Source organism: Bombus huntii, chromosome 15 (genome assembly GCF_024542735.1).
Source record: "Bombus huntii isolate Logan2020A chromosome 15, iyBomHunt1.1, whole genome shotgun sequence".
In the NCBI taxonomy this organism is placed as follows: Eukaryota; Metazoa; Arthropoda; class Insecta; order Hymenoptera; family Apidae; genus Bombus; species Bombus huntii.
Genome location: NC_066252.1, coordinates 3,904,491 through 3,917,553, shown reverse-complemented (window position 1 = coordinate 3,917,553; position 13,063 = coordinate 3,904,491). Strand labels below are relative to the sequence as shown.

At 44.4% G+C, this 13,063-nt stretch overlaps 1 protein-coding gene across 4 annotated transcripts in view; it reads left to right on the top strand.

Moving 5' to 3' along the window:
- LOC126873686 (probable JmjC domain-containing histone demethylation protein 2C) overlaps window positions 1-10,522 on the top strand; it is a 230,421-nt gene extending 219,899 nt beyond the window's left edge. For 2 of the 4 annotated variants that reach the window (XM_050634785.1, XM_050634784.1), the window contains exons 10-18: window positions 1,705-2,091; window positions 2,253-4,433; window positions 5,423-5,645; window positions 6,431-6,840; window positions 6,922-7,123; window positions 7,490-7,638; window positions 7,829-9,263; window positions 9,349-9,604; window positions 9,698-10,522. In XM_050634785.1, coding sequence (XP_050490742.1) covers window positions 1,705-2,091; window positions 2,253-4,433; window positions 5,423-5,645; window positions 6,431-6,840; window positions 6,922-7,123; window positions 7,490-7,638; window positions 7,829-9,263; window positions 9,349-9,604; window positions 9,698-10,010 — 5,556 coding nt within the window. In that variant the 3' untranslated portion in view covers window positions 10,011-10,522. The remainder of the gene's footprint in view (window positions 1-1,704; window positions 2,092-2,252; window positions 4,434-5,422; window positions 5,646-6,430; window positions 6,841-6,921; window positions 7,124-7,489; window positions 7,639-7,828; window positions 9,264-9,348; window positions 9,605-9,697) is intronic. The other 2 variants (XM_050634786.1, XM_050634788.1) reach the window with 2 other exon arrangements.
- The last annotated feature ends 2,541 nt before the right edge of the window (window positions 10,523-13,063 follow it).

Sequence of the window (13,063 nt, the reverse complement as noted above, 5' to 3'; positions counted from 1 at the left end):
TACAATCTCGGCTGATACAGGCTCGGGGTCAGACGCGTTCCACGCGATCAACAGAATACCACCGAGGATCGTCGATCTTCGTTCTATTCGTGTTCTGTTCGCCAGCCAGCAGATCTTCGAGACGCTTTCTTGCCTTTGGATAAACGCGAACATGCTTCTTCAATGACACATCGGTAATTTACTCTTGGTCAGATGCAAATGTGTCTTTTTGTCGCGATGCAGGTTCACATCCTGGCGATAATCGATGTGTTCGATACCTTTGACAAAGCTTCGACTCCCTTTCGCGTGGAAATGCGTGTGTCGTGATAGCAGGTGAAAGAAACTTTAGAGAAGTCACGAAATTGCGATTACCACGAACGTACATAGAAGGTAGAAATACGCGCGGGTAAAGATGACGCGAACAACGAGCAAACAGTCCACGTGAGTTGACATTTGCTCACGGCTCGATTAGCATCGTAAACCTTCTAGGATGAGGCCATAATTAGATTCGCGGCCTGTTCGTGACAAGCTACTTAAAGCCTTCCTCCTTCTCTCACTGCCTCTCTCTTCATAAATGGTCGTTCATTCTAGTTCTCTCCTCCTGATCGTCTGGATCATCGTCGTTGATAAATTTTATCTGGTGACTCGATGGTCTGGCGGCCTTGATTAATCGTAGAAAAATACCAATGCCAGAGATTTTCCTTACTATCGTGACAAATCGATTCGAGGAAAAGTTGGAATAAAATTAGCTGGACGATTAGTATTCTGTTATAAACGATTCGATCTTGATGTTCTGAGTATTTATCGAATGATATGTACAGAATCAAATCAGGTGGAAATCTTGGATTTCTTGGATTTATAAGATTTACTATTATAGGATTGATGACTGTATTATATACTTGGAAAGTTCCAGTCGTGTTCACGTTTCCAATCGACTTCTCGAGATCTTGGTGTTACGACTGTCCAACAGACTCGACGAGAGGAACACACGCTGCGGGTAGAATGTGGTTTGATCAGGGTTTTTTGCTATCGATATAAGTTTAAATGATTCACGCGTCAATTACTTTATCGACAACGTTTCGAAGAAAATTATATGTATCATATTCGGTCAATCGTTCGGAAAGATCGCGATTTATCTACAGAAGATAAAAGATTTTCGCACGAAATTTCTTAGGAAAAATATAAAATACGTAATACGGACTACGGAATTTTTTGCATTCATCGCAGAGGTGCTACACATAAACGAGTTGAAAACACGCATTGAACTGCGAATTTCTACAATTTTTTATTTTTCTGAACGCAACTAAGCAGAAATTTGATTCATCGACTAAATACTATAACGAGTACTATACTTTGGAAATTTTGTATATTTTCGCGTACTATGCGCATTCTGTGCGTTCTTGTATCTACGAATTTCCCACAGATGTATAAAATATTACCGGACTAATAATCGTATATCATTAGGAAAGTTGCTAAGACGATGGCGTCAGCGAGAGTATAGTAGATTGCTTTCTCCTCGGATGTCGGTGTCGAATGCGTTTCCGCGCGTGCACCCGCGCGCGCAACTGTGACGACGAACGCGAAAATAGAAGTCGCGTATCGCGTTTCGTGTCTCTCTGACCGGCACACGTGGACAGTGACGGATATCGGGGAGGAAACAGCGAACGGGCGTGACGATCATCCGGGTCAAACCGACAAACTGATTGGCAGTATTTATTGAAGTAGGTGTCTTATGTTCCGCAGAGAAACATGCAGTCGACCTCGATGGCATGGAACACGTTCATCCCATTACCACCACCAGGAAGCAGAACGCACGCCACGCCGCATTCCGCAATGACAGCGCATGTAGGCCATCATCATCCCGGGCCAGGTGCGGCGGCGGCGCATCCAGTCACCGTCGCGCAGCAACAGCAACGCGAGCGCGAGGAAAGGGAACGCGAGGCGAGGGAGCGGGACGCGAGGGAGCAGCGACAACGAGAAACTGAGAACCTGGGGATAAGGGAACACCTGGTCGCGGCCGAGAGACTGCACAGGCAAGCCGAGGCCAGGGACCATGTCGCGGCACAACAGAGAGCCGCTTATTATGCAGCCACTGCGCCTCCGACTCAACAGGTACGTATGCGCGTGGTTGTAACGATCGAGAGATCGATCGAGAGAGAACGGCCGCACTATCGCCGATACTCGGCGTAAACGTTCGTTTCTGCGGCGATTGGTATATACCAATATTGGTAATACCGCGTTAATGGTAGTCATTCTGGTTTGTTTTGGCGCAGGTGTCTCGACCGTCGAGCGTACCTGGCAAAGTCGATTATCCACCACCACCGGCGCACTCGAGAACTTCCAAGTCGTCGCTGCCCGTTAGCAGTCTTCACGAGAAACCACCACCGGTGGTAGGGCCGTCGCACAGTTCCCTGCCAAAGGTGGAGCCAAACGTCGGCTTGTTCAGTTACTCGACGTACCAGCCACAGTCACCGTATATACACGATATTAAGGTGAAGAGTGACGTAGGTCAACCGCACAAGTCGTTACCGAGTAAAAGCGGTTTGGCCGGAGGTCTCGAGCGAGACCATCACGGTCGGGAGATTCTCCAGAATCCTCCTTCTTTATTGCCGGATCACAAGAGCTCGGTGATAGTGAAGAACGAAGGTCGAGAGCTTCCGAAAGTGCCGACGTCGCAGCAACACTCGCCGAGTCCGAAGATCATGCCGTATCTGAACGTACAGTCGGTCCCGCCGCAGCACAAACCGTACGAGTACAGAAGTCCGACGCAGAGTCCTCACCATCTTCACCACCTGGACGGACTACAGGCGGCGAAGAGCATACCTCAGGGTCATCACCGAAGCAGTAGCGGGTCTACGACCACGACGCAATTACCCAGTCCGCACGGGCATCCACCGCATTCGCACAATCGTCAGTCGCCGCACGCTCAACATCCTCATCAGCCACCGCATCCATCGCCACCCGAACCACGTTATCTTACCAGGCCGGAACCCGGCCTACCTTACGCTACTGCCAAGTCCTCGTATTCTTATCCACATCCGCATCCGCCCACGGCCTCACCGACATCACATTACGCCGCGCCGGCAGGCTCTAAGCCGAAAGTCAGTAGCCCAGCGCCGCCTCACATCTACGGGAAACCGAATTCGGGTATTATGACCGGAACGCCGGTCTGCAGAGCTTCCGAGCCGGCGGTCGCAGCCCCGATACCTCTCACCTCGAAGGCCAGTAGCTCGCCTTACCAGCAAGTGCCTCACCATCACGGGGCGCCGCCTCCACCTCTGCCGCCGCCCGCGCACAGTAGATCCGTCTACGATCCTAGGGGTTATACCGGCTCGATGCCAGCCGCGAAGCTTCCACCGCCACCCCTTCACGGTTCTCCGCCGACTGCAGCTTCGGCGCCCCTGTCCAGGCCCATCGCGCATCCGGCGCATCACACGAGTCCTCATCAGCAACCCGGTCAGACGGTGCAACACGCGCAACCTCAGATCAACACCTCTTTCCAAACGCAGCCGCTCGATCTCGGAGTGGAGAGATCCGGTTCGCCTAAGAGGAAAGCGCCCACTCCGTCGTTGACCGAGAATTCCGGCCAACCGGTCTCGCTGGAAGTCTGCAAGAAACGTAGAACAGAGGAACCACAGCCACTATCGTTGCAATGCGTCGGACCACCGGTCCTCTCGAGAGTGAGCGAACCGAGCCCGTTGATAGCTTCGGCGGCGACCTCGATCACCACCGTCGTCAACACCACGGTCGCTCTATTGGCCCAGTCGAACACACAGACGACACAGGAACGTACCGTGACAGCGGTCAGTCCAACGCCACGAACTGCCAGCGGCGATGGTTCCGTGAGACCGGCCAGTACGGGTAGCGTCAGCTCGCTGAATCCGACGGTGAGCGCGGCACCGAGTCCCGCGCCCATTCCCAGTCCAGCACCCTCCACGGCGCCCAGTCCAGCACCTAGTGCTCCCGGCACGCCCGCCAAAGCTAATCCGAGCACGGTTGATAGCGAAAAATCCAATAGTCCCGCACCTAGACCACCCAGCAGTACCAGTTATCCCGTACACAAGCTGAAGAAGGCTTGGCTTCAGAGGCATTCCGGCGAAGATGGGACGGAAGATACAACGGGCGTCGTAGGTAGTGGTACTTGTGTCACTTTGCCTATGAACATCTCCCAAGCACCGTCGCAGTCGTTGAACAACAAAGAACGCGACACCTCTTCGAACGTCTCCGGCAATACGACCACCACTTGTTTGCCTAGCGCCGTCAACTCTATTCACAATATCGGTAGTATGGCGGTGAACAGCATCAATAAAAGCAAGGTCACTGCCAAAAGTAGTCGTAAATCGGCGAACAAAGAATCGTTAAACGGACACGCCACGGACACGAAAACGTTACAGGAAGACTCGTCAAGCAGCGACCCGGAAAGGAAGTCGCCGCCGAAAAGGAAGCCACCCAAGGTATCTATATGGATCGTATCTATCTTATTACTTTTCTAGAGTCGGACGTCTAAGTCGTTTGGACTCGTTGTAGTGACTCAATGTAGCGTCTGTTACATTATTCTTGCATGGTTCTCTAAATAGGTCGTGTTCTGAATATAACTACTACATCCTTTCCTTTACTCATGTCTACGCTCTTTTTCTGGTAGTATGTAGATTTTCGATGTATCATTCGTAACGGTTTTCATCGTTATATCGTATAATTAGTAGTTCAATTGTGTCGAAGCATGTACACGATTATTACGTCTGCTGCGAAATCCACGTAGCGTCAGAGTTGCGCGTTCGAATTTCCCGCCACGGTTGCGTTTGAATTTCCCCGCCACTGTTGCGTTTGAATTTCCCGCCTCTTTCGCCGCCATTTTGATAATACTGCTCTGCCAATACAAGCCACAAGTAGAAAGGTGTCTTCGAACGTTGTCCGTACGATGTAATGAAATTATTTTGGCACGAGTTTCTCGAACTTTGACGCTGATATATGTGCTCTACGAACGATTATCGACCGTGCGACATGTATAGCTCTGAGTGGATAGCATTGGTAAAGTGTGAAGCGATTTCGTCCTATATATATACGCGACTAAAGAAACCTAACCTCAAAACGATTGTTTGAATTCTGTTATATATGTTCGACTTTCGAGAACTTGTTAAATTATTCTGTTGTTTATGAGAGAAGAGCTATCTTTTTTAGCTTCTTTTTTATTTTTCTCTATATTAAACCATTCGTTTGAAATTATCTAGACTTATTGCATGTAACTTAATTCGATTCGGAAATTGATTTGCTTGGAATAGGAAGCCATACTGTAAACGATATATGTATACGGTACGGTGTGCGTGCGTCGTGCGTGTCCTTTGCATGCGCGCGCGCGTATATCTAGGTTTTCGTAGTATTTTGGCAGTAGTTTCGGCAAGAGCATGAACTTCCTGACTACTTAATAATCTGTGCCCTGTGGTAGGTAAAACGAAAGAAGGGCGCAGCACGGAGGCAGCAAACGACCGCGGAAGATCAGCGGAGGCGAAAGGAAGACAAGCAAGCTGGAGGGACTGGTGTAGGCAGCGAGTCTAGTAACGAGAGCGAGGCTGGTTCTGCTAGCGATACCAGCGAACAGTTGGGTTCCATTCAACCTACGTCGAGGGTGCGGCATACCACGGCCAATTCCAACAATTCGTCGGGAAACGGTTAGTTGACGTAGCTTCTTGTAAATGGACTTCCCATCAGGTGAACTAACTATTCACTTGCAGGGTAAGTGATCCGTGTTCCATGGTCGTACACTTAATCCTTTCTATAGAGCCATGCGAGAACTCGAGAAATTCAGGAATACCATTGATCGATCCATTCGGATTCAAGCATTCAAATAAATTGAAATAATTATCGAGGAACATAAGTGAAGTAGATTATTGTTTTTTTTTTAAGTACACAAAAAATATGCTAGAATGATAGATAAATTATACAAGATTACTGCAGAAACCAGAGTTTAAAGAATTTTTATATTTTAGAAAAAATAGTTTATCGTAGCGACGTGAAATATTGAACTTAATTCAAATATTATAAAATAGTAGGATTCAGTAATAGAAGAAATATCGAGCAACTTTTTGAAATAGATAATTAAATAATATAATTACAATGCAGATTCGATAGAATTCGATAACGCAGATTGTTTGATACATGTTACAGTTAAAATGTTGTATTCCTGACACTCTTTAGGTTCGCCATGCTCTTGAAACCCTTGTTATCCCGTTTCGTACACTTACCCTGTTTCAATATAAAATCCTTGCTTGCTATTTTCAAATATTCTAATAACAATTATTAGGCAAAAAAATGATGAAATAATGAATTGATTAGCATCTATGAAATACAAACAATATAACGAGCTTTTTAACACTGAACTAAGTTATTTGTGTATAAATGGCTAAATAAATGTTCTCCATCGTTACTCAAATAGATCGTACTGTTTGTTCAATAGGAAATAATAAGGAACCGAGAAAACGAGGTAGAAGACCAAAGACTACGAAAGGTAACGAATTGGGCGGAGAAGATCAACAACCTCGTCAAAAGAAAGAACGTAGAGACGATAGTACGAGCGGTGGTAACAGTGGGCCAGGTGGAAGCGGTGGTAGGGGCGATCCCTTTCGTAGACCTCCGATATCACAATTGAAAAAAACCGGCGACAGTTGGTTGCAAGACGGCGCTTGTTTCGAAGTTGCTCCAAAGTTGGCTAAATGTCGTGAGTGCAGATGGACACCGCACCAGCGCTCCAAAAATCTTCCTCAAAATATTTTCTGCAGATTTTATGCATTCCGTAGATTACGGTACACGAAAAACGGACAGTTGGCTATAGCAGGATTTAGCGACCCTCATAAAGATGCGTCTGAGGTAAGTATTCGAAATTGTCGCACCTTTTATCAAGGCACGTTTGCAAGAATAACGAACAATCGTTTGGTTTTCGTGTTACAGGTAGATCTTCGATTATGGTTACCAGGAAAAGAGAATACGGACACGAAGAAGGATGAAAAGTCCGACAAGAACGATAAAGAGAAAGGAGACAAAGAAGATCTAGATTTGGAAATGGCTCACAGACTACTTCGCCAAGTCGGAGATCAGTTCTGTGACCTCTTGCATCAAGAAAAGGACGCTCTTCAACAACACATGGCAGAAGGTAAATTTTTCATGTTGGATTCAAGCATTTAGGTAACATGGTCATTGAAAAATACAGATTAAAAATTAAAAAAATCAATGTTTATATGTCTTCACGCATGTTTCATAGTATCGATGTTGCGTATATATAAGATATTACGAGAATAAATTTAAAACAAAAAACAAATTGAGTATATTTAGCATGAGATATGGTCATTTAGCTTTTTTTTTGATTTCATTATTGTGTATATTATTCATTTACGTTGGAAATATTTAATTCGATATTTTCATAAGCATGCAATTATACGCGAGGAAAATTAGCTTGGAGTATTTCCTTTGTTCGCATGATTTAACGCTTTGCGTATCGATTGTTTCTTCACCTTGACAGCAAGTTCGGGACTTGTAGACGGAACAGTCGCTTGGAAGAGAGTGGTGCAAGGTGTTCGAGAGATGTGCGATGTCTGTGAGACGACCCTGTTCAACTATCACTGGGCTTGCGGAAAATGTGGCTTCGTCGTATGCATCGATTGTTACAAGGTGAGAAAATTTCTTTTCATCTTTGTAAATCTATATTCATTCGTAGGACATGATGATAAATAGTTCGTTGAAATCCACGTGATTATACCTATAAAAATCGAGCTCTTTAACTCTGACGTGTGAAACGTAGCTGCGTTTATATATGTAAATTTTTATTCGTGGAGATTTCACAAATCATAAATGTTATTAGGGACGCAAGAATGGAACGATCAAGATTTGGGGAGAGAGCGGCAAGGATAGAGACGATTTTTCGTGGCTTTTGTGTACGAATAGACAAGTGCACGAGCCCGAACGACTTATGCTCACGCAAATTATCGCCGGCGATAGCTTGACACGTCTCGGGCAACGGTTGCACGAATGCCGCGCGGAATGGGGAATACCACAGCATTGTGGTTGCACGCTAGTCGTTCAGACCTCTCCCAACGAATATTTACGGAACATGATAAAAGGCGACACGGTACCGGTTCTGAACGGTAATGTTAAACAGGAAATCAAAGAAGAGAAGAAAGTGAATGAATCGAACGGATCGTCGGAGAACAAAACGAACGGCGAAGACAAAAACTCTCCGTTGAATTGGCTGGCGGATGTGGCTCTGCAGAATCAGGATAAAAACGAAAGTGGTTCTAGCTCGGATTCCGATGAGGATCGAGATGGCAATTACTCGACCTTGAGAGAATTGCTTATCCGACCGTCCCATAAATCAAACGGTAGTGGATCTAGATCGAATTCACCGACCAATAATTCCGGCAATGTTAACGTTACTTCCGGAAACAACGCGCAGAACAACGTCGCGAAATCTGGCAAAAAGTCGAAAATGGACACGCTGGATGAGGTTATATCCAGCGTAATAGAACACAGCGTGAAGAAAGAGAGGGAAGGTGAACTGGATGACGAGAAACCGAGGGAATTGAAGCATTTTGTTAGAAGATACAAATGGACGCAGAAAGGAAGAGAACCGTTGCCAATTCGGATCATGACGCTTACCGAAAGTAAGAGTCTGTATCCGGATGTGCCGCACTCGTGGCTCTGTGATGGAAAGTTGCTCAGGTTAAACGATCCAAACAATCCTAACAATTATAGAATATTTCAAGACCAGTGGAAACGCGGACAGCCAGTCATCGTGTCGGACGTTGCGAAGTCGTTAGATATCAATCTGTGGCACCCGGATTCGTTCGCTAGAGACTTTGGCGACGAGAAGAACGACTTGATCAACTGCATGACCGGAAATTTGGTACCGAACCAACCAATGCGTAAATTCTGGGAAGGATTCGAACACTTCTCGAAGAGATTAAAGGATGAGAGGGGAAATCCAATGTTATTGAAATTGAAGGATTGGCCGCCGGGCGAAGACTTCGCGGAATTATTGCCATCGAGATTCGCGGATTTAATGAAAGTTTTGCCGTTGTCGGAGTATACCCATCGAAACGGAAGATTGAACCTGGCCAGCCGTCTACCGGATTGCTTCGTGAGACCAGACTTGGGACCCAAAATGTACAACGCTTACGGATCGGCTCTTCATCCCAATAAGGGAACAACCAACCTTCATCTAGATATTTCCGATGCGGTCAACGTTATGGTCTACGTGGGAATTCCGAAGGATGCCGATAACGACGAATACGTCAAAGGTATTTACCATAATTTTGTGTTGTTTTTATCTAAAACAAATTAAATTTCGAAGAATTAACAATCGTGATTGTATCAATGTTATAGAAGCACTACGGGCGATAGACGAAGCCGGCTGTGACATCTTGACACGCCGTCGTGTTCGTGAACGTGGAGAAGCACCGGGCGCATTGTGGCACATATACGCAGCACGAGATGCCGACAAGATCAGGGATCTATTGAACGCGGTAGCTTTGGAACGAGGGGCTCGTTTGGAGCCGCACCACGATCCAATTCACGATCAAAGCTGTTATCTTGATGGACCTTTGCGAGAACGGCTGTACCGCGAATACGGCGTCGAAGGGTAAGCATTGCGTTCATTCGACGATCTCACTGTCTCTCGTAGCTTTCTGAAGTATTTGTAAAAATAAAGATGTGTTTCTCTCCCTTGTTACAGATACGCTATCGTACAGTGCCTAGGCGATGCAGTATTCGTGCCAGCTGGCGCGCCGCATCAAGTCCGTAACCTTCACAATTGTATAAAGGTAGCCGAAGATTTCGTATCTCCAGAAAACGTGTCGCATTGCTTCCACCTAACGCAAGAGTTCCGTGCGTTATCGGACACGCACACGAATCACGAAGACAAGTTGCAAATCAAGAACATAATCTACCACGCGGTGAAAGATTCGCTGGCCGTATTGAGTAACGTGAAGGAAGAAACTCTTGCCAAGCTTAAGTCTAATAACGAGATAAAGAAGGAGGAGACGTAGCCCTAGGCCCCCTGTCGCGGTCGCAAGAGCCGTTGATCGTTGTTTGACTAAAGTCTCGCTATAGCAGTGAGTGCGTAACCTGTTATCGGGTCGTGTATCCGTCTCCCGAATAGCATATGCCCGGGATCGGTTCGAGACGACAGGAGAATAAATCCAAGATACTCTGATAAAACCTGTATCAAGGTGCAAGAATTTGTTGTGATATTTGACGAGTAACTCAAAAGTTTCATTTTTCGATATTGGCTGAGCCAATGAGATTATTCGTTGTTTCATTTGAATTTTCCTTTTACACATACTTTTTCCTTCCTCTCGAGCAACGTGCTTGCGGACATGAAGTCCGCGGCTTTTTTTCATTGAAGTTATGGAGTCGGTCCCGCGAACGCGCGCGCGCCGTGTCCGTTATCATTGTGATACCTATGAGGAGAACTTTGGATCATGCATTATTTGTAATTACTTATATCGTGCCTGTATTCAATACATATTGTCTATATTATATAAATGTAGATAATGGATTATTGTGTAATGAATTCTTACTAGCATCTACGAAAAGGATCGTCTAGAGGTACCTTTGTGCAATTAGATGTCGATTAAATTGTTAGCTGGATCAGTGATACTTGTCGATCCGCGTTATGTGCTCTCGTGATCTGGTGCTTTTTTGGTATCGATTTAACGAAAGCAAACATAGAAGCGCTTTGCCAAATGGCCGATATATATTTCCTGCTATCGTCCTTGTGTTTCGCGCGGGAGGCGAGTGTAAGAGGAAAACACTGCCTAAGCTGTTCGCAACGGTCAAGTTTCTGGAATAAGATGACTCGACCATTGCGCGTTAACGCAATTACACGCGATAAATCGCAGTTCGGCTTCCTCGGATATATACGTTTTTCAGTTTGTTTTTCTTCTTCGAAAGATATATCGGCTATACCGAGCAAAGTTTCTCCGAAGGTTTGTATGACCACCGTCGTTTAAATTAAGGCATCAGAACAAAAATAACAAGGGAAATTGCTAAACAAATCTTTCGATATTATCTTTATAGGATATGAGATATCGATGAGAATAGACTCGATTGAATTTAATGTTTTTATAGATTGGATTAATATTGTGTGGCCCAGTGATGACCCAGTAAAAAGAACAGTAAGATGAAAACAATGTGAAAAGGAGGACAAGAAAAAAGCAGAAAAAAAGCAAAGTAAAAATGATCTGTTATTTTTGTCGAATCACGTAAACCGTCTATCCGATAGAGCAGCGATATTCTAATTGTATTATAATTAATATCGATAAACTATGGTAACATTATTTAATGCAAAGTAAAGCTGTAACGATTTTCGAAGTGCCAATGTTGAACAATGTGGACTGTCTCACGCGTTTACACGTTGTGTATCGTGTATCGTGTATAGGTAGGCGAAAGAAAAAGAAGGAAGAAAGAACAAAAAGAAACAGATTAGTCATGCAGAATTCGCAGATGAGAGGCCGAGTTCCTATCATTCAACTGTTCTCGTATAGAACAAACCGCTGCTATTCACGGTATGTTGCGCAATGTCTGAATTCTTGAAAGCCATTGCCGTCCTCGTTCATTGTGTTCCACGATGACGTTTTTCACACACTCGTAAATCGGCGAATATCATAGTTGAACGTTCACGATTTGTTCGCAACCTCAAGTGGTAGCAGAGTAAGATGAAGAAGAAGAAGAAGAAGAAGGAGATGGAGAATGGAAAAAAGCAGAAAAAAGAGAGAGGAAGGCAGCAGCTTTCGAGGACAGGTGTATGTGATTTAGCATCTCGCGCCGTTGGTGCGCTTATCGATCGTCAGATGTTCTCTACTGCTGGTAATCTCGAAACCGACGTGCAAGCAACAAGCGAAGAAATAAGGAGAAACAAATCACTGGAATCCTGAAATCCGCAATTTCTTTGATCTCAACATTCGTCTCTAGCATACAACGACTTGACTAAAATAATATTTAACGAATAAATTTTTAAATATCTCTTAGTGTCGATAAGTAACGTTAATATTACGGAAATTATAACAAGAATTAAAAAAAAGTACCCTTATTATTCACAAGCGACGATAATGATAATGATAATTGATGATAACGACGATGTATAAAGTTATAGAAAAAAAAAAAGCAAATAGGCATACTCTGTGTATTATTGCTGCAGACAAAGCTATTATTCGTTCTCCCGCTACGTGTATGTAAATACATTTATACATACTTATATGTATACATATACATATATAAATACGAAAGAAAGTTAGGCTTTAAGGGATTACACACTCCATAAACCATGGACAAAAGAATACACCTTACACGCGTAGATAGATAGTTTATTATACCATTATTAATTATTATTAATTAATTATTATGATTATGATTATCATTATTACGATTAATTATAACGAAGAAATACCGATATTTAAATGTTGCTGAATACGAACATGATGCGAAGCACGACTATCGAACGTCAGTGTATAAATGAAGGTGATTACGAAAGATTGCTTGTATGTAACTGCATAAACGCGTGCGTGTGTTGTTTTTTTGAGCGAAATTCCGGGAAGAATACACGAGTGAGTGAGAGCGAGAATGAGAACAAGGGGCCGTGTATTGGGGGCGGAGTGGAATGGATGAGACAATTGTACAGCCCTTAAAACTCCTATAAAATATCCACCCCCAAAGTCCTACACTACCCCATCACCGGTCGCCCCCAGTCATAGCAATTATGAACCGCGGGCCGGCAGGTCTGAGTATAATTTTTTGTACTGTGTAAATGTAAGAACATACGTTTGAATAAGAAAAATGTTTATATTACAAAAAAAAAAAAAAATACAGTCTGCGTACCTTTATTCGTTACATTTAACCACGCTCCTAGACACGAATCGAATTTATACGAAGAAATACATCTAACTTTGTTTTCCCAAGTTCGTACAAACGTACAAAAACTTAATTCTATTATGAGACTTGTTGCGTATAGCTCGCACGCTAACTTGTTGCTTATTGGCAACGTTTCGACGGTGATTTCTCTCACGCATCGTAGTACGTATTAACGGCGTGGTATTCAGGA